The sequence below is a fragment of the Desmodus rotundus genome, chromosome 2 (assembly GCF_022682495.2).
Source record: "Desmodus rotundus isolate HL8 chromosome 2, HLdesRot8A.1, whole genome shotgun sequence".
In the NCBI taxonomy this organism is placed as follows: domain Eukaryota; kingdom Metazoa; phylum Chordata; class Mammalia; order Chiroptera; family Phyllostomidae; genus Desmodus; species Desmodus rotundus.
The window spans coordinates 43,985,568-44,008,625 of NC_071388.1; the positions used below are offsets into that span (position 1 = coordinate 43,985,568).

Below are 23,058 nucleotides of genomic sequence, written 5' to 3' on the forward strand. Positions count from 1 at the left end.
CGGGGCGGACCCGCGCCAAGCCCCGCCCCAGACCGAGGCCCCTCCCCACCCAGGCAAGCTCCGCCCCCTGCCCCTGGGCGGAGATTCCAGAGGAAACCTTTCTTCTGGCCCCTCTCCCTGTGTATATGTCCTTCTTTAGCCCTCTTTTTTTTTTTAAAAAAAAACGTTTATTTCTGTTTCTTTCTCCAGTTATTTGTAGGCTCTCTGCCAGGCGCTGGGAGATCCAGGGGCAAATCACGAGCCCGTCCCACAGCGCGCTTGCAGTCTAGTGGTCAAGACAGCCTTGTCCACAGCCAGCTGTAACACCAACCAATCGCAGCCAGTGTAGAAGCAGGGGCTCCATCCAGTGTGGTAAGTTGGCAAGGAAATGACTAGTTGTTTGATACATGTTGGTTTTGAGAAGTCAACGGAATATAGAAAGTGAATGAGAAACCAGTGTTACTGAGCTTGTGTCGGCAGTGTGCTGGAGCAAGGAACAGAATAGTGAACGGGAAGGCAAGGCTCCTACTCTTAGGGATTTTACTTTCCCTTGGTTGGGGGAGGCATGGAGAAAGATATAATTATAGAACATGGTAAGTGCCATGGAGGAAATAGACATACCAAAGCTTATTCCACTTCAGAGAAGCAAGTATCGTTATCCCACTCATAGATGAGTCGGTGAACAGGTGTTCAGATGAAGTCACTTTGTGAGTCCAGAGCTGGGAGTGCTGAACAGGGCTCAGCCCTTGTCTGCCCCTCCTGAGCCCATGCACTTCTCTCTGCCCTGTGCTGCCTCTCAACAAGCGGGTGAAAATTCGGAGCTCAGGCTGAACATCAGATTTGGACATCAGCTGCCTCTAGAGGAGAGAGCTGAAATGAGGGGAGGGGAGAAGTAGTGGCAGCTGACATTCACTGAGTACTTAACACACTCAAGACCTCACAGTAAGCATTTTACATGCAAACATGTGTTTATTCTGTATAGTATGAAGCAGGGACTCTTAACAGCCCCCACTTTATAGTCCAGGAAATGGGAGCTTAGGAAGAGTTAAGTCAGCAGAGGTCAAACATCAGCAAAGACAGCATCTAGTCTCTTACCCTCCTGTACCTTTGTGAGAGAAGACTGAGTCAGAAGCCAGGTTAGGAAATAGTAGCACCAGTGAAAGAGAACCAGGCGGTTCATTCAGGGATGTTGGGTGAGAAATGGAGGTGGCTGGAGAGGTGCCCTGAGGGCCCAAGCAAGACTGTTAGAAAAAGGACCAGTGCTCAGTGTCAGAGCCCATGGAAAAATCCAGCAAGGAGACCTGAAGGTTGTGGGATTCGGCCAACAGGAGGTGGTAAAGAACCTTTGACAGAGCTATTTTGGGAAATGCAAAATTCCCTACAGGCTCACTACCCAAGCCTCTGCTTGCTGCCCCTGACTTACCACCCCTCACCCCAACTCCTGTTCTGATTCCTCCTACTCAACTTGTCTGCTTGGGAAAGAAGCCCTGGATTGTGCTCCCCACTCCCAATCCACCTCCACTCTAAACTCAGTCTCCCCATTTCTCCTGGCCTCAACCCAACACCTGCAGAGCCAGCTCTAACCAGCCAGTGCACCACCTGCAGGCTGCACCAGCCTCCATCAAGGCCATTCGTTTACAGTACATGCCCAGGCAGCATGACAAAGGACAGCTTCACCCCCCACGAGGGACACATGCTAGACTGGGAAGCAGGATGGCTCAGGGAAATAGAAGGGAAGAAAAAGCAAGAGGTTCCAGTGAGAGTGAATTAGCCAGGCACTTACCATGGCTCTTTGTCAATAGCACTCAACCTCCTTTTCTGGCTTAATTAGCTCTGCACAGAGCAATTGAAAGGAGCAGCTCTGAAGACCACATGATTTTGCTTCCCCACCCCACTCCAACTGGTAACTGCTGGGAACAGGAAGGCCACCTTCCCCAAGAGAATCCAGCGGCTGGTTCCTCTCCCTGAACTTTGGGATTTGGCCACCTAATGAGTGGCTGAGGACCCCGTGGTCCAGCTGCCCTGTGGTGAGAGCCAAGCTGAGTCAGAGAGACTCATGGCAGGGCACTAGGGTTAACAAAGGCTAATGAACTCTTGCTGCTGAAGGCTAGGAGCTGCCCCCATCCCTGCCCTTGCTGAGGTCTGATGGTTCAGCTCTTCCTGGGTTTCTACAAGTAATCTCTTTAATAAACTTGGGTTAGTACAGGTGGATTTCTGTAGCTGGCATCCGAGATCTCCTTGGCTGAGATAGGCTTTCGCAGGACTGAGAGCACAGGGCAGGAGTGCAAAGGCGGGAGCTTCTAAGTTTAGTGTTTTGGGCATAATGGTTGTGTGTCAATGTCTAAATCACAGTGGAGGGGCTCCGTCAAGTCCTAAGGTTGAGTCCACTCCGTTCTGTTCAACAAACATTTAATGAGCACCTGCCTTGTGCCTGACATGGTGCTAGGTGCTGGGGCGGCCAAGAAAAATGAATAGCCACTGCTCTTGGGACACTCACAGTCCCAGAGGGGGCACAGACACAGCATAATAAAGATGGTAAAGAACACACATACAAAGTCGGTGGAAAAGAAGGGGGGGAAGGGCGTTGTGGGAAAGCAAGCAAGGCTGTCTTTGAACCACAGCTTGGAGTCATCCAGGAATGCTGAAGGGCCCTGGAGGGTTTTAGCCAAGGCACTAAAATCGGGGAGAGCAAAATCTCCCATGCTTCAGGCTTGTAGGCATGCTCAAGAATGGCGTTGGGAACATTTGGAAGGTTCAAAGAGGAGTGGGAAAACAAGCCTATCTCTCTTTTTCTCAGGGAGCCTGGGAAGAGGGCTAAGGGTCTCCAGAGATAATGAAGACAATAATAACAAAAGTGCCTGGGGGAGAAGTCAAAGGAAGAGAAGGTGGGTGCCTCCAGCGGCATGCCCTCTGGCTGCAGGAGAGGAGGCCTTGACTTACAACTGAATTTGGTTCCACAGGCTCACGAGATAATGGAGAGTGTGCATTTAATCACAGTGTCCTGAGTTCAGGCACCACTCTGGCACACAGCTCCTGCCTCGCAGAGCGATCTAGCGAAGAAAAGTAGGTATTAAACAAATAATCACACAAATAATGTACAAAAATACAACTTAAAAAGGTGCTGTGAAGAAGTCCATTGTGCTGTCTGGGAAATGAGGTCCGAGCAGACTTCCCCTGAAAAAGTGACAACTGAGCTAAGACCCACCCGAAGTAGAAGAAAATTGGTGAATATAGTTGGGAAGTGGGTAGCTTGGATTTGGGATTCTGACAGATACACTGACAAAGAGAAAGGAGGAGAGGGGCAAGGATAACAAGAGACAGAATCCAAAGTTCCAGGAGCCTTAGGAGAAAGATGCTGAGAAGAGTGGTCACACCTGGGACTGTTTTATGAAACTCACTGAAAGTCATCTTCATTCCAGTGAACAAACTCCCCTCCTTCCTTTATTCATTTACCCACTCATTCATCCATCCAACCGATCCCCAGTGGGCAAGTTGCCAAGTGGGAGACACCAGCCGAAGCTGAGGGAGACCCACTGGCCCGAGGAGTTTATAAATGATAGAAATGCTATTCTTGATAATTTCTTGCTATTGTTTTTGACCTGTTGTCTACCAGGCAAGGGAAGAAAGATGGAGAAGTGACTGTGCTAAGCAACGAAATGCAGAACTAAAACAAATCCGGGCCTATAGAGTATTTCTCTCTCCAGCCACAATGGCTGAGGCAAAGTAGGAAGGACGAGGAGGGGTGATAAAACGTCCGAGTGGGCAGGACCGTCACTGAGACTTCTTTCTTTCACAGCTCAGTCATTCACTGCCGGCATCCCTCACTTCAGTGAAAAACTCTGTATTACATATATAAAAATGTGCCACATGGAAATATATTTACAAAATTCTATAATTTGTGGAATAGAGAGTCAATTTCTTTACAATACGGGCTGTTCTCACAGAAAGCAGCAGGACAATCACTTGGATGAGGAAGTCACCAGGCCTGTGATACTCAGGAATCACAGAACTTCCTACAGGGCCACAGCTGTGGGACATGTGATGCCCACCCCTTTGTCTCTGTCCCTGTGCTGGGCATCTGGCCCCACAGATGGCCCTTCCCTGGTTCTGGCCTCTCTGTCCTTGGCCCCCTGGGCCTCTTGGCTTGGCTGCTATAATCATTCCAGATTCATGGGTCGTACACAGTTCCAGGAAAGCCTAAGAATTCCTCCAACTGGACGCTTCCAGTGCTCCAAGAAAAAAACAGTTTATGCTTTGAATTCACATGTTAGCAACACAAGTTATTTAGCGTTATTCCAAAAGGTTAACATTAATTACCCCTAACAGGTGGGATTGTGTATAGCATATATTCATTTTGCATCTATGCATTTTCTAAATTTCCTTTAATAATCATGGGTCACATTAGTAATAAGGAGAAATAAACATTTTTCCCACTTTAGAGAAGGTGGGAAGCCAGGGGTGTGGCTTTCTTGCCTTCCCAGAGCACACAGCCCGAGAGAAACTGCTGTTGATAAAGAATAGCTCTCTTACTGCATATTAGATAAGCCATATCAAAATAAATAAAAGCACATTCACATTTATCAAACCACTCATGGATGTGGCACCCATGGGGTTTCAAAGAACCCTTTACACACTTGCCCCCCAGACCCACGCAACAGCCCTGTGAGGTAAGTCAGTCTCCATTCCCTTCCGTATGTGGGGACCTGGAGGAATTTGGCACAGGGAAAGTGGAGTCGAGCCCAAAGGGAGGTCTCTAGGCAGTCCTTCCCTTTGAGATGCTTGCCTGGCTGAACTGCCCGAGTGAGAGGCAGCAGAATCACAGGGCGGAACAAACGAGGCCCCAGGACACAGCCAGACAAGGCCACTGGGCTCCCTGGAGCCTGGCTATTTCTGACTTGCCCTACTTAAGGGCTCCCTTCCCAGGACCGCTCTATAATCCAAAGCCATGTGACATTTTGCAATGTGACATCCATAGGACACTACCGGAAAAATCCCTGGTTTTTCCGTACTTTTTGTGCCTTGAGGAAAAGGTGTGGTGAAGCTTTTAAAAAGCTTGTCGTAGCTTTCTTGATGTTACTGGTGCTCACGGGTCCTGACAACATTTACATCTGCAACTTTGGGCAGAGAATAGGCTGGAAGACTGTTTCAATGTTTTCCATCAGTACAAGATCGTACCGACACAGCTGGGGCCTGTGAAAAGGGGATAACACATTCTTGTCAATAAAATAATACAAATACCCTCACCTAGCAAAATAAATTGTATTACATCCTTAGCATATAAAATGAGTTAGCAATATTTCTAATGTTATAGGAACGTGCTTATGGTAAATACCACCATAAACACCAACAACGAGAAGAAAGCAGGATGTAAAATTTTATTTGACACATAACTTCAACTATGTTTAAAACCAGTGATAGAAAGCAGATTAGAAAGAAATAACCAAAAATATTAACAGTGGTTACCTCTGCATAATGACATTATGTGGGATGTTTCTCTGCTTCCCAACACTTTTTGTACTTCCCAATTTTTTAAAGGAACATGTATTCCTTTGGTAATCATGGAAAAAAGTATTAAGAAGTCTTATAATTTTAGGATGTAATGACTCTTCTCTTAGGAGAAACTTGTATTATTAAATGTTTTAGGGTAGTCTAAACCTTCAGGAAAAAGGAATTTATAAAGTACTAACTGTTCACATCACTTCCTGACTCTCTCCATCCATGGACTAGACACTAGGACCGTATGTGGCATTAGTAACAAAACATACATACCATCATAGCCTTGTCTTCTCTCCTTTGTTGCTGTCTCTCTCTCTCTCTCTCTCTACACACACACACACACACACACACACAGTTGTTTACTTTTTTTGAACCAACTGAGAATAGGTCATTTACCACCTAATTCTTTAGTGTATATTTCCTAAGAACAACAATATTCTCAATGCAATTCTCAAAGTTAACACTGATATGGTACTTTCATACTGTATCAATGGAATACAATGTTCCAATTTTTCTGTACCATTTTTTATGGTACAACTCCCTGTTCTATCAGTTTGCCAAATTATATGAGGCTTTCTTTTTCACAGCAAATTATCAGCTTGCAAAACAATGTGGTTAGAGTGGTTAGGGAGGAACTGTATAACTCTAAACATAAGAATATTATTTCCTTAGATTAATAGGTCATTTATCCTTAAGTATATAACAGTAAAATTCTCTTGGATTACTAGACTACTTGTTTTTATCAAGACTATTCTTGGAATAACTCTAGGGCTTCCAGACAAGATGGAGGCATACATAGATACACTGCACTTCCTTGCACAACCAAAAGAAGGATAACAACCAATTTAAAAAACAAAAACAACCAGAGCTGCCAGAAAGTCAAACCGTATGGAAGTCTGACAACCAAGGAATTAAAGAAGAAACATTCATCCAGACTGGTAGGAGGGGTGGAGATGGACAGCCCAGGCAGAGAGGATATGCAGCAAGGTGGTGGCTGGTGGACCAGGCAGTCCCATATTTGCATGCGGATAAGCCAGGAGGAGCAACTGGGGAGCAAGACAGACCAAGTAGCCCAGGGTTCCAGCGTGGGAAAATAAAGCCTCAGAATCTCTGGCTGTAAAAACCTGTGGGGGTTGCAGTGGCAGGAGAAACTGCCTGTCTCAATCACAGGAGATTCCATGGGAGGGGCACATGGGGTCCTAGAATGTGCACAAGCCCACCCACCTGGGAATCAGCACCAGGGTGGCACCTGAAAGGGCACAATTACTTGTGGGAAGTGGGGGAAGTGACTGAAAGCAGAGAGAGAGCCAAGCAAGTGGCATCATTCCCTCTCGGACCTCTCCCCCACATACAGCACCACAACTCAGAGAAGTCAGTTGCCCCACTGTGGCAAATACCTAAGGCTCCACCCCTTATAATGTAACAGGTGTACCAACAAAGAAATATGTCCGAGATGAAAGAACAGATCAAAACCCCAGAAAAAGAACTAAGCAATGAAGACATAGCCAACCTACCAGATGCAGAATTCAAAACAGTGATAATCAGGATGCTCACAGAAATGGTTGAGTACGGACACAAAATAAAGGAAGGAGTGAAAGCTATGCAAAGTGACATAAAGAAAAATAAACAGTGAACCAACAGTGAAAGGAAAGAAACTGGGACTCAAATCAACAATTTGGAACAAAAGTTACAAACAAACATTCAACTAGAACAGAATGAAGAAACAAGAATTCGAAAAAATGAGGAGAAGCTTAGGAACCTCCAGGACAACTTTAAACGTTCCAACATCCAAATCATAGGGGTGCCAGAAGGAGAAGAGGAAGAGCAAAAAATTGAAAACTTATTTGAAAACATAAGGAGAACGTCCCCAGTCTGGTGAAGGAAATAGACATGCAAGTCCAGGAAGCACAGAGTCGCAAAGAAGTTGGACCCAAGGAAAAACACACCAAGGCACATCATAATTACATTAGCCAAGATTAAACAGAAGGAGAGAATCTTAGAAGCAGCAAAAGAAAAGGAGACAGTTACCTACAAAGGAGTTCCCATAAGACTATCAGCTGATTTCTCAAAAGAGACCTTGCAGGCAAGAAGGGGCTGGCAAGAAGTATTCAAAGTCATGAAAGGCAAGGACCTCCATCCAAGATTGCTCTATCCAGCAAAGCTATCATTTAGAATGGAAGGGCAGATAAGTGCTTCCCAGATAAGGCCAAGTTTAAGGAGTTTATCATCACCAATCCACTATTGTATCAAATGTTAAAGGGTCTTATCTAAGAAAAAGAAGATAAAAATTATGAACAGTAAAAATGACAGCAAACTCACAGTTATTAACAACCACACCTAAAACAAAAACAAAAGCAAACTAAGCAAACAACTATAACAGGAACAGAACCACAGAAATGGAAATCACATGGAGGGTGATCAGTGGGGATTGGGAGGGGGGAGAATTGGGGAAAAGGTACAGGGAATAAGAAGCATAATTGGTAGATACAAAATAGACAGGGGGAGGTTAAGAATAATATAGGGAATGGAGAAGCCAAAGAACTTATATGTACAACCCATGGACATGAACTAAGGTAGGGGATGCTGGATGGAATGGGGGCACCAGGTGGAGGAGGACAAAGGGGGAGAAAAATGGGACAACTATAATAGTATAATCAAAATATACTTAAAAAAAAAGGCCTATTCTTAGAAAACCCTTCATTTCCTTCATTGTGATTGATGAAGTCAAATTATAGCATTAGACCAAGCAGACTGGACCAAAACCTACAGCATCTTTGGAAATCAGGAGCTTGTCAATCCCAGCCTATCTATGTATGGCTCACCTCTCTGGATGGGCAAGTGACCTTAACTTCATTCGGAGAATCCTGAGCTTGTACGTCGGGCCTACTACAGATCCTGTAGAGAAGACCAAGGAAATGGCTGCCACTTTCTCCAGATCTTGATTAAATCTTGCAAGCAAACTCACTTGGTGGTATTTCTGAAATGTTGCAGGTTCACTAGAAGGAAGAAATAATATTTTTTAAGTGAACATAGATTACCAGTGAAAGAATACACTTTTGAAGCTTACAAATCACAAGTGAGCAGTAACTCTTGAGTCCACAGCCTGCAATGGCCGATGATTGTGGGCAAAGTTCACTGGATTCCAAAGGACTGTGTAAGTGAAGCTGCTGCCCCCAGGACTGATGAAATGCTATGACTTCAGAAATGTGTGTGCTGCCTACTATATTCCAGGCTGCATCAACTCTTGACACATATCTCCAATCCCCTGAAAACTTCTGCTAGGTGAGTAGTATTATCTTGATTTTAAGGACAAGGAAACAGATGCTTTTAAAGGTTAAATTTTAGCCCTGGCTGGTGTGTCTCAGTGGATTGAATGCTGGCCTGTGAACCTGAAGGCTGTTGATTTGATTCCTGGTCAGGGCCCATGCCTGGGTTGTGGGCCAGGTCCCCGGTTGGGGGCGTAGCAAGAGGCAGTTGATTGATCTCTCATGCATAGATGTTTCTCTCCCTCTCTCTACATCCCTTCCCCTCATGCTAAAAATAAATAGTTAAAATCTTTTTTTTAAAGATTTTATTTATTTTTAGAGAAAGAGAAGGAGAGAAACATCAATGTGTGGTTGTCCCTCATGCGCCCCCAGCTGGGGACCCACCCACAACCCAGGCACTTGCCCTGACTGGGAATCAAACCAGCAACCCTTTGGTTTGCAGGCTGGCACTCAATCCACTGAGCCACACCAGCCAGGGCAATAGGTAAAATCTTTTAAAAAAAGAAAGAAAAAGGATGAATTTTATCATATGTGAATTATATCTCAGTATTTTTAAAGGTTAAAAAAAGAAATACATCTAAAGCGTGGATATAGAGAGAGTCATCAGGCAGACCTTGAATGAGACTCCATTTGTACCCATAATCTGGTAAGACTGGATAAACTCAAAGTACGTACTATCATTTCCTTTACCTTAAATTGTGAAAATAACACTAAAATGTTAAAGTTTGCCTTGAAAAAAGAAGTAGCCATTATCTCCCATTAAACAGAACATGTATTTCCTTTTTCTCCCATATACTCTCTGATTGGTGATGACCTTCTCACAAGCATGACGAAAATGAGAATGACTAACCAGGACTAAAATAAGCGTGTTAAGGTCTCTATCATATTCAAGGAAAAAACCTCCAAACAAATTTAGGAGTTCATAGTTGGAAGAAATTTACTATGTAAAATTAAAACTTTTAAGACATGTAAAGCAATTACTGGCATGAACCCTCAAATTTTGCTAGGTGAACGCTTCTCATTACATAATTGCACAATCTCCCTTGCTATTCCTTAGACTCTCCAGCTGAGGTCTCTGCCTAGCTTCCTCACTGAAGGTCACAGCACAAACTGCCTGAGGCCGATTCCTCAAAGTGTGCTATCCCTAGTGGTGCTCTCCCTGAAAATGCTGCCCCACTGTGGGTTTGAGGACATTGACACTGTAGGAAGGTTTATGAAGCAGAGCCATGAAGAACCCTAAAAAATAAAATAAAAATGCACCACTCACAACCGTAAGTGTGGTGGGCGGAGGGAGCAATGCCACTCAGTGGGAGGAATGTAATGTAGTGATTAAAGCTATGGGCTTTGGGGTTAGGCAGACCTGCCTCTGGTTTTACCTAATTCGCCCTGATCAGCCAGCTGTGTGATATTGGCCAGATCGCTTGACCTCTCTGAGCTTCAGTTTCCTCATATATAAAATAGAGGTGGTAATACTACCTCACAGGGTTCTAGTGAGAGTTTCATTAGCCAATGTGTGTAACATGCTTACTTCAATAAACAAAGCCTATTATTATTATTATCCAAGGGTGCATTTTAAAAAGTTACCTCTAAACCACCCACCCACACTTTCTAGACCTGCACAGGGAACCCACAAGGTGCTTGCCAGTTTCAGATGACATTCTACTTGGTCCTCTATGGGTGAGGCCGAGAGACAACCCAAATGCCTCGTAGTCAACAGGGCCCAGGAAACAATTCCTGAGTAAATGAATAAAATGAGCCTCAAGTTCCTTTGCTTAAAGTAAAGAGTTTACAGTATTTTTTTTCTTTTTCTCAAATGTAGAAGTATAGATGAAAAATTATTAATTTTTAAAAAACATATATAAATATATAATACACACAATATATAAAAAATTGAAAAAGTAAAGAGAAGCTGAAAAAAGCACTCATATTTCTACCACCCAAAGGGAAATCTAATATTTTGTCATGTTTCTGTTTCACTTTTTGAATTTTGCTAAGCTAAAACTTCATATATAGAGAATACATTGTTAAGTTTTATACTTAATATAACTTTATATCCTGAAGCTTTTCACTTAGCATATTATAAGCATTTTTTTAATGTTTCCTAAAAACCTTAATGTATAAATAGTATTCTATTATATGGGAATATTTTAAATAACCATTTCCTCATTATGGGATTTTTAGGGAGTTTCCAGTTTTCTATTGCAAGTTCCATTCTCTGAGTTTCACAAACATACACATGTGGATGTATATATATGTATATACGTGTGTGTGTGTGTAGTGAGCTCATAAAACAATAGAAACATATATGTATGGGGGTGGGTGTCTGCCAGGGTGGGATTGTTGGGATGGCCCAAGAAGTTGCACTTTTGTTTTACATAGTCCTTTACTGTTTAAGTCTTTTACAGCAAGTGAAGATCACTTTTGTAATTAAATGTTTAAACAAAGGAAGGAAGGAGGTGAGGGAGAAAAGTAAGGAAGGGAAAGAGAGAGGGTGAGAGAAGGAAGGGGGAAGGGGGAAGAGGGTAGGGAAGGAAGAAGGAAGGACGGCAGAGTCATCCTTGCACCAATTCCATTTGTAAAAAACCTGGGAGATAAACAGCCACGGGAAGCAATTACACAATATGTCCTCTTCTACCTTTTGTAGAACAAAGAAAAGTACTGACATAAAAATAATAGGTATATTTGGGATTTAATTTCTCTGAGCAAAAAGAAAAATAGCAAACTACAAACTAACCCGACGCAACTTACTGATTGATTTTGGATTCTGTGGTGTTTCCAGCTTTGTCTCTCAATTTGATTATAATGGACCCTCTTCTTATGTTCTTGTTCCAGGTTATAATATCCACAAAGTAATGATATACTGCAAAACCAGGAGAAAACACGGTAAGAGAGAAATATTCCCAACTGCTCCCCTAAAGGGTCAGTTCCTAAAATCCCAACCTCCCTAATAACTGAGTCTCTTTTTTAATTCCTTTCTAGTTTCTCTGCAAATATCCAGGGCTGAATTTTCTAATACTCCCTTCTATTCTCTTTGGTAAAGATGGCTTGAGTGACAGCAGAATTCAGTGGTATCCAGTCGCCATGTTTAGGCAGCACCGTTGAATCAGTGTTCCCACCTTACTGACCACGGTCTTGTGGCCTACTGCTGACCATGACCGGTTCACTCCAATCCCTGCCCATTTTGGAATAAACCAGCAAGGTGGCTATGTAGAGACCCTCCACAGCTGGCAAGGTCCTCCACAGCCTGGGCCGTGTCCACCAGCCCATCCAGCCTCCCTCGTCACTTCTCAGTCATGCCACACCACCTGCACTGCCAAGCTCCCTCTTGCTCCTGGGTCTTCCCCTCACCTGAACATTCTCTCTTTTGTTTTTAATTTTTTAAAAAGATTTTATTTATTTATGTTTAGACAGAGGGGAAGGGAGTGAGAAAAAGAGGGAGAGAAACATTAGTGTGTGGTTGCCTCTCACATGACCCCCACTGGGGACCTGGCCCGCAACCCAAGCATGTGCCCTGCCTGGAAATCGAACCAGAGACCCCTTGGACCTGAACATTCTTACTTTGCTGCCTTTGCCAACTCATCTATCAGGTTTCAGTTTAACGTCATTTCCTCCAGGAGGTCTTCATCGACCCTCAGACTAAGTCAGATGTGGGATTCTCCTATCATTAGCACACTTTATTTGCAAAAAGTCAGAAAAAATGATAATCAAAAAAATGGTCAATGAATGGATACATCCATACAAATATTGCCTGAATGCTGTCTTATGGGGTTACCAAAAAAAGGTAAATGTACTACAGCAATAACTGGGGAAGAGTAAAGGGATGATTACTCCTCTTTGTCATTTCAGCAGTAACACATTATAGGCACCCACTAAAGTCCCGTTCAGATAAATGAGAGTACACGATGTGTTCAGAGAACTCTTCTTCCTCTCTGCTCTTTGCTCCCTAAGGTCAAGGATGCTTTGGGAAAATGGGGATCCCACCATGATACTCAGATTTACTATCTCTTGGTCAGAGTTGCAGAGAAAGGGAAAGGCTCAGGGAGATGGCTGTCCCACAAGGGAGTGAGGTAAGCTCTGGAGTTGCCATTTCATGACCCATTATTGCTCAAGGGCTCGCCCCATTTGGACCTGGCAGACACAAACCCCTAGGCTACGCCACATGACTCTAAAGAAGGAGGGAAACCCAGGGATCTGTGGCCTCTTGTACAAGGGTTGCCTCCAAGAAAAGTGAAATGGGAGGCAAGATTACAAGACATATACCTGCCCAGGAAAACCCCTGCTGGCTCCCCAGGGCATCATTATCTGCTACCCCATTTAGCTCCCATCTGCAATACTCAGCCTCTCAATGCCTTTAGCAGGTCATCATGGCTGCGCTGGAGCTGGAACTGACCCATCAATGTGGCCGCCACCTGATTTTCCCTAGCCCCAATCTCATGTCTCTTGAGGATCAAGGAATTTTCTGGAAGATGAAGCTAACCACTATGATTTGTTGAGATTTTAACCCTTCTAACCCAGAAGATAGGCATTTTTTATCCCCATTTCACCTATCAGGACATTGAGATTCAGAGAAGTCAAGTGTCTTAACCAAGGCCACACAGCTAGTATGTGGTAGAGTCAGGATTACACCTAGGCCTTTCCAGTGCCAAAGCCCAGGCTTCACCAAGGCCTTCATTTGCTATAAAGTAGCCAGGAGCTGAGACTCAGCCATTCCGAAAATAAAAGGATTGGGAAAAAGCAAACCACCACGTTCACCACTCACTGCAGAATGGTTTCTCCTCAGCTGTGTCAAAGAATGCTTTAGTCATAGGAGGGTCCTTCTCCCTCAGATAGTCTTTCCAGTTATCAGCATAATACCCTATAAAACAAGCAGGAAAAGCGTAATGCTCACATGTATTATGGAAATATAAGAGCAGCTGGGGCGGTACAGAGGACAGCGAGTTACCCCACTGTCATCACTGAGATAGTCTCCCTCACACCCCCTCACGCTGAGGACCCAGAGAGCCTCCAGGTAGTGCCTACCCAGCACCCGCCACACCCTGCTCCGTTTCCTGTTCCTTAGAGCAGGGGCGTGAAGAAAGGGCCCTACAGTGCCTTTCCCCTCTTTCTATTGACATTATATCATCCAACCCTGGTTCTCGGTAGCGGAGGTGGGGAACTGGAGCAGCCTAAAAATAGCACTGATATTTTTCAGTAATACATTCATTTTATGGTTAAAACAGATTCAGGTTTATACCTAGAATAGCATCACTCATGCAAAGCAATGTGCTTTCTTGAACTACATTCGGCCCCTGCTTTGTGGAACTATAAATGGGCCTCTAAGTTGCACAGAACCTGGGTTTGCCATGTGACTATGTCACTAAGCAGATAAAGGTCCTCCTTCATGTCTGGGCCTGCAGAAACAAATGGGGTCCCCCTCTCTCTCCTCTGTCCCCACTCCTAGCAAATGGCCTCTGCCTTCTGACTTAAATGATTGGGGGTGGGACCTAGGCATCAGTAATTTTAAAAAGCTCTCTGGGTGATTGCAATGCGTAACCGAGATTAAGAAACCCTTGTCTATAGCATGCCCGGATGTTAGCTTAGGTTTTTCCTTTGGGAGCAATTAGAAAATCCTTATGACCATCTGGTTCCAAAGTCCTCACCACCTGAACTGTTTCTATTACCCCTGAGCAAACATCCAATCAGCCTCCACAGTATCTATCACGGCACCCCACCCCCACACAATGCACACAAGAGCCAGAGTACGGCACGAAGGCACTTACAGACGCAACTTGTTGGAAGGGATCATTCTGCAAGGCTCATTTGACAGACGGGGTCACGGTGACTTTCCCCCAACAGAGAGGTTGTGTGCAAGGAGAGGGTGTTCCTGTCCCCATGGGGGCAGGCTATATAAGGTGACCATGTCCTGGATGGGCTTAGAAAGTCTTCTGGAACCTTCTTTTTCATCCTAGACTAGAGTGTCCAGAGAGGTTGCACTGCCTACTGGATGAAATCCGATACAGACGGCTTTTCTGACACTGGTTAGGAGACCCCAGAGGACTTCACGCAACTAACTGGCTAGGAAAGGCTGACCAGGTAAATTTTCAAAAAGCACACAATTTTGAGGCTCAGTTCTAGATATTAAAATGATGCTGGGGTTCCTACCAAAGACTTGCTCCTTGTTAACCAGAGGGGAGACTGCTCGTGGGACTCACCTGGAACGGGACAGGGCTCCTGCTGCAGGGCACCACAGCTGACACACTTGCCGTTCCTATAGTCCCGGTAGGAGTCGCAGGGATACGCGGTGACCGCACAGTCCTCTCTCAGAGAGGAGAGGTACAGGTACACAGACCTCTGGTGGTCACACTTAAAATACTGAAATCCTGGGTTGTAAAAGGAATGGTTAAAGAAGGGAGCAGTCGCCTTGGCTGGGCAGCTCAGCTGGTTAGAGTGTTGCACGGATATGCCAAGGTTGCAGGTTTGATCCCCCATCAGGGCACATACGAGAATCAACCAATGAATGTATAAATAAGTTGGAAAAACAAATCGATATTTGTCTGTCTTTCTCTCTCCTATCTCTCTCTTTCTAAAATCAATAAATAAAAACAAAAATAAAAGAATAGAGCAGCTGTAGTGTTTAATAATAGTATATTACATATGATATGCACACCCACACAATTTATCATGTCTCCTATATACCAGGCACTGTTACTAACAGCTTTGACATATTCTATTCCATTTAATCCTTATAAAAACCCATAGATCAGGAGTCAGGCTGGCGAGTGACAGGAGGGAAAAAGAAGATAGGCATGACTGTCCCCATTTGACCTAGCAGGACACTGAGACTCAGAGAGGTTAAATGACTTGGCCAAGCTAGTATGTGGTAGATTCCTTCCTTTGTCAAGTGAAACAGAGGAGAAAAATTCAATGGTAGTCAGAGATTCCCCAGAGTTTTTCAGCAGAAGACCAGTACATTTAAATGAAGACCTCAAAAAAAGAAGCCATGGCAGGGGAGGGGGAGGTTGGTTGAGGAAGATCCCCAAGGAGGGCAAGCAGAGGAGATAGCTTTGAAAAAGGATGGTGGGAGACGCCATCCTGGGTCCAGATGAAGTTACTCAGACAAGGTTCCAAAGATGAGTAATCAGTGGAGGTAAGGATCTGAATAGGAAACAGGGAACCCAATGAATGGAGGAGCCATGTCTGTGAGCGAGTGGTTTGGACAGCTCTGGATGCTGGAGTCAGATCAATGTTCTTTCTTCAAAGTTTCCACTTAGGCCCACTTAAGAAGCCAATATTTATTTACTGTTTCTGGGTCTTCCACTTGCAAAAACAATGAATAACAATACAGAGATGTCCTTTATAAGCAGAGCATGCTATCTTTGTCTGCTCGTGGATTGCTTACCATTTACAGTACCATACAGTTGGCCCTATTGTGCCATTTCATTGGAGTCATTTTCAAACAGCACATCCTTCCCATGAGGCCATATAAGCTATCATTTTGTAACAAGATCACCTTTTTCTAGAATTATTTCCAGGACCGTTTAACTTTCTCTAGCAATGGTGAAGTACAAATTTAGAGCACTTAGGAATGGGTTTTTAATTTGGTCCCCAACCCCCCTTTTATGTTGTTTTCCAATTATCCATTTTCTTTATCCTCACCTGAAGACATTTTTCCATTGCTTTTAGAGAAGAAGGGAGAGAAAGAGAAACATCAATTAGTTCCTCCTGTATATGCCCTGACCAGGGATCAAACCTGCAATCCAGGCATGTGCCCTGACTAGGAATCAAACTGGCAACCATTCAGTTTATAGGATGCTGCTCCAACCAACTGAGCTACAATGCCCAGGGCCAACCATCAACTTTTATTTTGTGAGTTTTTTTTCTCATTATAAAGTAATATGTGAGGTCTGTCCAGAAAAAGTCCAGCCATTGTTAATATAATGAGAATAGTTTGCACAACATCAAGGTAACCTGGCAGCCAAGGAGAGTGTTCATGTGCATGTGTGAACAATGACAACTTCACTGTACTAGTCAGTGGGGGCGGTAAACACCAGTGAGTGAGCATGAGTACTATGTGGCCATCGCATTCAAAATGACTGAGCAGTAGAGCAACAATTCTGCATCAAATTTTGCATTAAGCTTGAACATTTCTCCATGGAAACTATTCGGATGATTCTGAAGGCCACAGCTATGGGCAACTGGTGATTGGCAGATTCATCACAACAAGGCATCTGCTCATGCATCACGTCTCATGCAAAGTTTTTTTGAGAAACATCAAATCACCCAGGTGATTCAGCCCTCCTACAGCCCAGATTTGGCGCCCCGCAACTTCTGGCTATTCCCAAAACTAAAATCAACTATGAAAGAGAAGAAATTTCAGACCATCAGTGAGATTCAGGAAAATATGTCAGGGCAGCTGATGGTGATTGGGAGAGCTGTGTGAGATCCCAAGGTGCCTACTTTGAAGGCAACTGAGGCATCATTGTCCTATGTACAATGTTTCTGGTATCTTATATTGTCTTCACTAAATGTCTCTATCTTTCATATTACATGGCTGGACACCTTCTGGACAGACCTCGTATGCTCATTAAGAAAACATAAAATAATAGAAAATAATGATGCAAAAATCACATAGAAGTCTAATATCCATAGATCCCCTTGTAATTGTTTGGAGCACTTATATTTAGTCTTCTTTTCTATACTTACACATATATAAATTCACACTTAAAAATAAGTGGGGATCATACTGTGTAGTTTGTATCTTTTTCCCTTACTATCACACTAAGCATTTTCATTAATCTCTGAAAATAAGATTTTTAACAGTTATATTCCTTTTTGTGGGTATACCACATTAATTTAATAATTTTCCTATGTTGGACATTTAGATTACTTCTAAAAATCTAACTACAGGGTATGGCACAAATAATACCCCTTTTTTATTACAAAATATTTTATTACAAAATCATAAGCATGTAATTCTGTAATGTAGTAATATCACACTCAAGCACACCATATGACATTTTAGATGGAATGTTCAAATTGCTGCCCATCTCATGTGAGACATGTGCTTATCCTACCAACCACATTTAAGCAGGCATTACTTCTGCCAGACCCTGTATTATAAATGACACTGTGTTAAACACCTTCCCCTCTAATTTTTGTCTATATTTCCTATTATTTCTCTAGAAGAAATTTCCAGATGTGAAATTTCTAGGTCAAAGACACACCTTCCCAAGAGAGACAAATAATTCATAATAGCTTTTAATTATTTAGTTATGGTTATTAAAAGTAGTATATTTGAACCCTGACCAGGTTAGGCATCATCCTGCAAAGCAAAAGGTCACTGGTTTCATTCTCAGTGAGGGCACACACCTAGGTTGTGGGTTCGGTCCTTGGTCCCGATCAATGTTTCTCACCCTCTCTTTCTCCCTCCCTTCCCTTCTCTCTAAAAATAAATAAAATCTTTATTTAAAAAAGTATATAAATAACAGTTTTTAATTTATAATTTATATTTATACCACCTCCACCTTCTCAGGAATATTTTTTAAAGATTTTATTTATTTATTTTTAGAGAAAGGAATGGAGGGAGAAAGAGAGGGAGAGAAACATCAGTGTGTGGTTGTCTCTCGAGCACCCCCCACTGGGGATCTGGCCTGCAATGAGGGATGTGACCTGACTGGGAATTGAACTGGCAACCCTTTGGTTCACAGGCTGGCACTCAATCCACTGAGCCACACCAGCCAGAGCTCAGGAATATTTGTTATTAAAAACTATCTCACACAGAATATCAAAGTTTTTTAAATATGCCTTTTTAAAGACAAAAAATATAAAGTATTTGCACTTACCTCCAAAGATTGTTTTGGGACAACCAGGTTGATCCACTCCTCCATTTGGGTAGAAGTCTATGTTTCCTAATGGTTCCCGGTAGCCCAATGCTAAAAGAGAGTACACCTGCTTTAGACTGCTTTGAACTGTTCACATCTCATAGCTCATTTGCCTGCAGGATTTGGACAGGGGTTGTATTATTATTATTATTATTATTATTATTATTATTATTATTTGTTTAAATACTTTTTTCCAAAGTTACCCAGCTATTTAGAGAATATTATTGCTGTACACACATATGCACACAATAACTAGGAGACTTTGGAGTTTATTTTTGGTATTTCTGAAGACCTAAGAGAGTTTGGTCACTCATTCACTGCAAGGCTGATAAGCAGATAGTTTTCTTCATTACATTTCTCTGGAGCCCTCTATTCTCTGGGTGCTTCCTGAGCCTCTACTTGCATCTGTGTAAATCTTTAATGAATAAGAAACAGGGAAGAATAAACTTTTACTTAGTAGAAAAAAACTTTAAAACTTTGGGATCTAGTATGGTAAAGAGATTGGAAAATTTTCTAGAAAACAGGGACCTAAAAAACTATAGATAGATTTAATAATTGCCTATTCTCTTTACCCTTGCAACCCCAAATAATCAGTAAAATGCTTGATTAAAAAGATTATTTATATATGTACAATGGGGTACCCCCAAAAAACAGAATTAGCTTCTGGAAGGCAGGCACCTTATAGTACAGGCTCCCCGGCTAGGTGAGTGTTCTAGGAACCCATCTGTATCAGTGTACCAGCTGGCGTTATTGTGAGAGACTGCACTTGGCTTCAGTGAACTTGTTTTAGAGACTCTTTCAACATGTTTGCCCATGTCGTGATGGGTGATTTACCAGCGCACCTACCTGCCCACACCGCAATGAGTATTCAGCAGTATTTGACCAAAAACGGCATGACCTCCATGTCCCACCCTCCTTAGTCACCTGATCTCACCTGAGTGACTATTTTTTGTTTCCCCACATGAAAAAAAGTTCTCCAAGGGAAATGTTTGCCACAGAAGAGGTAAAACAAACAAACAAAAGAAGGCAGAAGCACTAACAGGCATTAAAATCGACAAGTTCAAAAACTTTTTGAAAAAATGTCTTGTTAGGTGTATTGCATCAAGTTGAGAGTACTTCGAAGGTGACTGAAGTTTAGGAACTTCTGGCCAAGATTGAGGCTTTGCTTCCTCACACAAACAAAAGAAAGGCAACAACCAGTTTAAAAACCAAAACCAACCAGAACTGCCAGAAAATTGAACTATATGGAAGTCCGACAACCAAGGAGTTAAAGAAGAAACATTCATCCAGACTGGTAGGAGGGATGGAGATGGGCAGCTGGGGCGGAGAAGAGGTGTGGCTCCACTGCAACTGGCAGACTGGGTGGGTGAGGCAGTGGCTGGCAGACCGGGTGGTCCCACATTTCTGTGCAGATAAAACCAGGAGGAACAATGGGGGAGCAAGACAGACCAAACAACCCAGGGATCCAGCTCAGGGAAATAAAGCCTCAAAACCTCTGACTGAAAAAATCTGTGGGTGTTGCGGCAGCAGGAGAAACTCCCAGCCTCACAAGAGAGTTCATTGAAGGGACCCACACGGTCCTAGAACATACAGAAATCCACCCACCTGGGAATCAGCACCAGAAGGGCCCAATTCGCTTGTGGGTAGTGAGGGAAGTAACTGAAAGCAGGGCAAGAGCCAAGCAAGCAGCATCATTCCCTTTCTGACCCCTCCCCTACATATAGCACCAAACGCAGAGACATGGGTTGCCCCACCTGGAGAATATCTAACACTCCACCCCTTATACGTAACAGGTGCACCAAGACAAAGAAATATGGCAGAGATGAAAAAACGAATCAAAACTCCAGAAAAAGAACTAAGTGATAAGGAGATAGACAACCTATCAGATGCAGAGGTCAAACCACTGGTAATCAGGATGCTCACAGAAATGATTGAGTATGTCTGCAAAATAAAGGAAGAAGTGAGGGCTGTACAAAGTGAAATAAAAAATATGTATATGGGGAACCAACAGTGAAGGGAAGGAAACGGGGACTCAAATCAATGGTTTGGAGCAGAAGGATGAAATAAACATTCAGCCAGAACAGAATGAAAAAACAAGAATTTAAAAAAATAAGGAAAGACTTGGGAATCTCTGGGACAATCTCTGGGACAACGTAAAACATTTCAACATCCAAATCATAGGGTTGACAGAAGGAGAAGAGGAAGAGCAAGAAATTGAAAACTTATTTGAACAAATAATGAAGGAAAACTTCCCCAATCTGGTGAAGGAAATAGACTTCCAGGAAGTCCAGGAAGCTCAGAGAGTCCCAAAGAAGTTGGTCCCAGGGAAGTACACAACAGGACTCATCATAATTAAATTACCCAAGATTAAAGATAAGGAGAGAATCTTAAAAGCAGCAAGAGAAAAGGAGACAGTTACCTACAAAGGAGTTCCCATGAGACTATCAGCTGATTTCTCAAAGGACACCTTACAGGCAAGAAGGGGCTGGAAAGAAGTATTCAAAGTCATGAAAGGCAAGGACCTACATCCAAGATTGCTCTATCCAAAGCTATCATTTAGAATGGAAGGGCCGATAAAGTGCTTCCCAGATAAGGTCAAGTTAAAGGAATTCATCATCACCAAGCCCTTATTACATGAAATGTTAAAGGGACTTACCTAAGAAAAAGAAGAAGATCAAAACTATGAACAGTAAAATGACAATAAACTCAAAACTATCAACAACTGAACATAAGAAACAAAACAAAAAGAAACTAAGCAAACAACTAGAAAATGAACAGAATCACAGAAAAGGAGATTACATAGAGGAAGATTAGTGGGGAGGGGGAAGGAGAAGAATGGGGGAGAAAGTACAGGGAATATGAAGCATAAATGGTAGGTACAAGATAGACAGGGGGAGGTTAAGGATAGTATAGGAAATGGAGAAGCCAAGAACTTATATGTATGACTCATGGACATAAACTAAGGTGGGGAGAATGCTAGAGGGAGGAGGTACAGGGTGGAGGGGGATAAAGAGGAGAAAAAAGAGGACAACTTAATAGCATAATCAATAAAATATATTTCAAAAACTGAAAAAAAGGTGACTGAAGTTTAAACATGTAAGAGTAAATACACAGTTTTTTGTAAATAAATTCCATTTTGGGGGTCCCCCTTGTATACTTAGTTTATATATCATTGTAATAATAATAGTTTTTATATATTGAGAACCTATACACATTTGTGAGCATGATGCTAGGTGTTTTACACGCCTTCTAATTTCACAATGTCTGCAAAGTAGACACTGGTAAACTGAGATGAAGTAACTGAGAAAACACTGAGGCTCAGAGGACTTTAGGAACAAACACAACCCACTAGAAAGAATACACAAAAAATCAGGGACTTGAGTCCATCTCTGCCTACTACAAAGTTTATATGTCAGTACTTTCTATCCTGGCTGGTGCGGCTCTGTGGGTTGAGCACCAGCCTGTGAATTGAAAGGTTGCTGGTTTGGCCCAGTTGGCGATGTTGGAGAGGCAACTGATCAATGTTTCTCTCCCTCTCTTTCTCCCTCCCTTCCCCCCTCTCTAAAAGATAAATAAGATCTTTAAAAAAAAAGTTTATAAACTTTCCTTCAAAGTTTACTTTCTCTCCAAGAATAAAAAATACACTGCTCTATTCCATCAAGCATTAAAATGTCAGTGAGGTACTTAGTGCACTTAAGTAAGATAAGACTTTGCAACAACACATTAAGAATTCAGCTGTTTCTCAGGGACATTTTTCTAAGGCAAACAATTGCTGAATACCACACCAGAGTACCCAAGACAGGTGGTCAAGGGTTTGGTTTTTTTCTTTTTAGGTGGTTGTATCACAAAATGGGTATACAATTAAATGATCGCTCTGCTCTGTCCCCTCAGCCCTCCCCAAGTTCCTACTCCAGCTCTTCTCCCAGACATCTGGATATAAAGACCTATCCTCAACACCACCCCAAACCCCAGGATGTGTACCCAATTCCAGATAGGAAAACCAGCACCAAGAGAGCCAGAACGGCCAGGAAGATCCACAGGGAGGTGGCAGCTCAGAATCAATCACTCCCCGTAGTGAGATGCAGCCCTTGACCATGTATTTCTGCTTTAGGAAAGAATGAGAAAGAACCAACAAAAACAGAAAATCATGCATCAGGATCCAGTTGTACATATGGAAACACCTGTCCACAAAGTGTGCAAACCAGCCTGTGCTCGACTGGCCAGGATGGTCACTGCAAAAACAAGAAGAGGCCGTGGGGAAGCACCGCCACTCCAGCAAGAGATCCTGGGTGCAGCGATCAGTCTGCATTAAGCCAGCTTCCCGTCAAAATTTCTGTGGATTTGGAACCCTGCCCCAAAAGGAGGAATCTGGAGGAACCTGATCTGCCCCTGCATGACAGCCCCCTGCCCCCTGCCCCCCTCCCCTCCCCCCTCCCCCCCCCCCCCAGGAGCAGACC

The 23,058-nt window shown here is 43.1% G+C and overlaps 1 protein-coding gene and 1 long non-coding RNA gene across 4 annotated transcripts in view; one reads left to right on the top strand and one right to left on the bottom strand.

Annotated features, from left to right (window-relative positions):
- LIPH (lipase H) overlaps positions 1 to 23,058 on the bottom strand; it is a 49,204-nt gene that overhangs the window by 1,870 nt on the left and 24,276 nt on the right. The window contains exons 5-11 of one of the 3 annotated variants that reach the window (XR_006656128.3): positions 18,563 to 18,652; positions 14,933 to 15,100; positions 13,501 to 13,596; positions 11,490 to 11,601; positions 8,298 to 8,471; positions 4,989 to 5,169; positions 872 to 3,029 (exon numbers count right to left, since the gene is read on the bottom strand). Coding sequence is in view for 1 of the 3 variants with exons in the window: in XM_024564361.4 (XP_024420129.1) it covers positions 5,082 to 5,169; positions 8,298 to 8,471; positions 11,490 to 11,601; positions 13,501 to 13,596; positions 14,933 to 15,100; positions 18,563 to 18,652 (728 nt within the window). In the remaining 2 variants the exon portion in view is untranslated. Of the gene's footprint in view, positions 1 to 871; positions 3,030 to 3,853; positions 5,170 to 8,297; positions 8,472 to 11,489; positions 11,602 to 13,500; positions 13,597 to 14,932; positions 15,101 to 18,562; positions 18,653 to 23,058 lie in introns of those variants that run through there. The other 2 variants (XR_002975145.4, XM_024564361.4) reach the window with 2 other exon arrangements.
- Positions 9 to 22,973, top strand: LOC123480212 (uncharacterized). The gene is made up of 4 exons (XR_006656129.3): positions 9 to 351; positions 11,574 to 11,624; positions 14,690 to 14,813; positions 22,713 to 22,973. It is a non-coding gene; the product is annotated as an uncharacterized lncRNA (long non-coding RNA).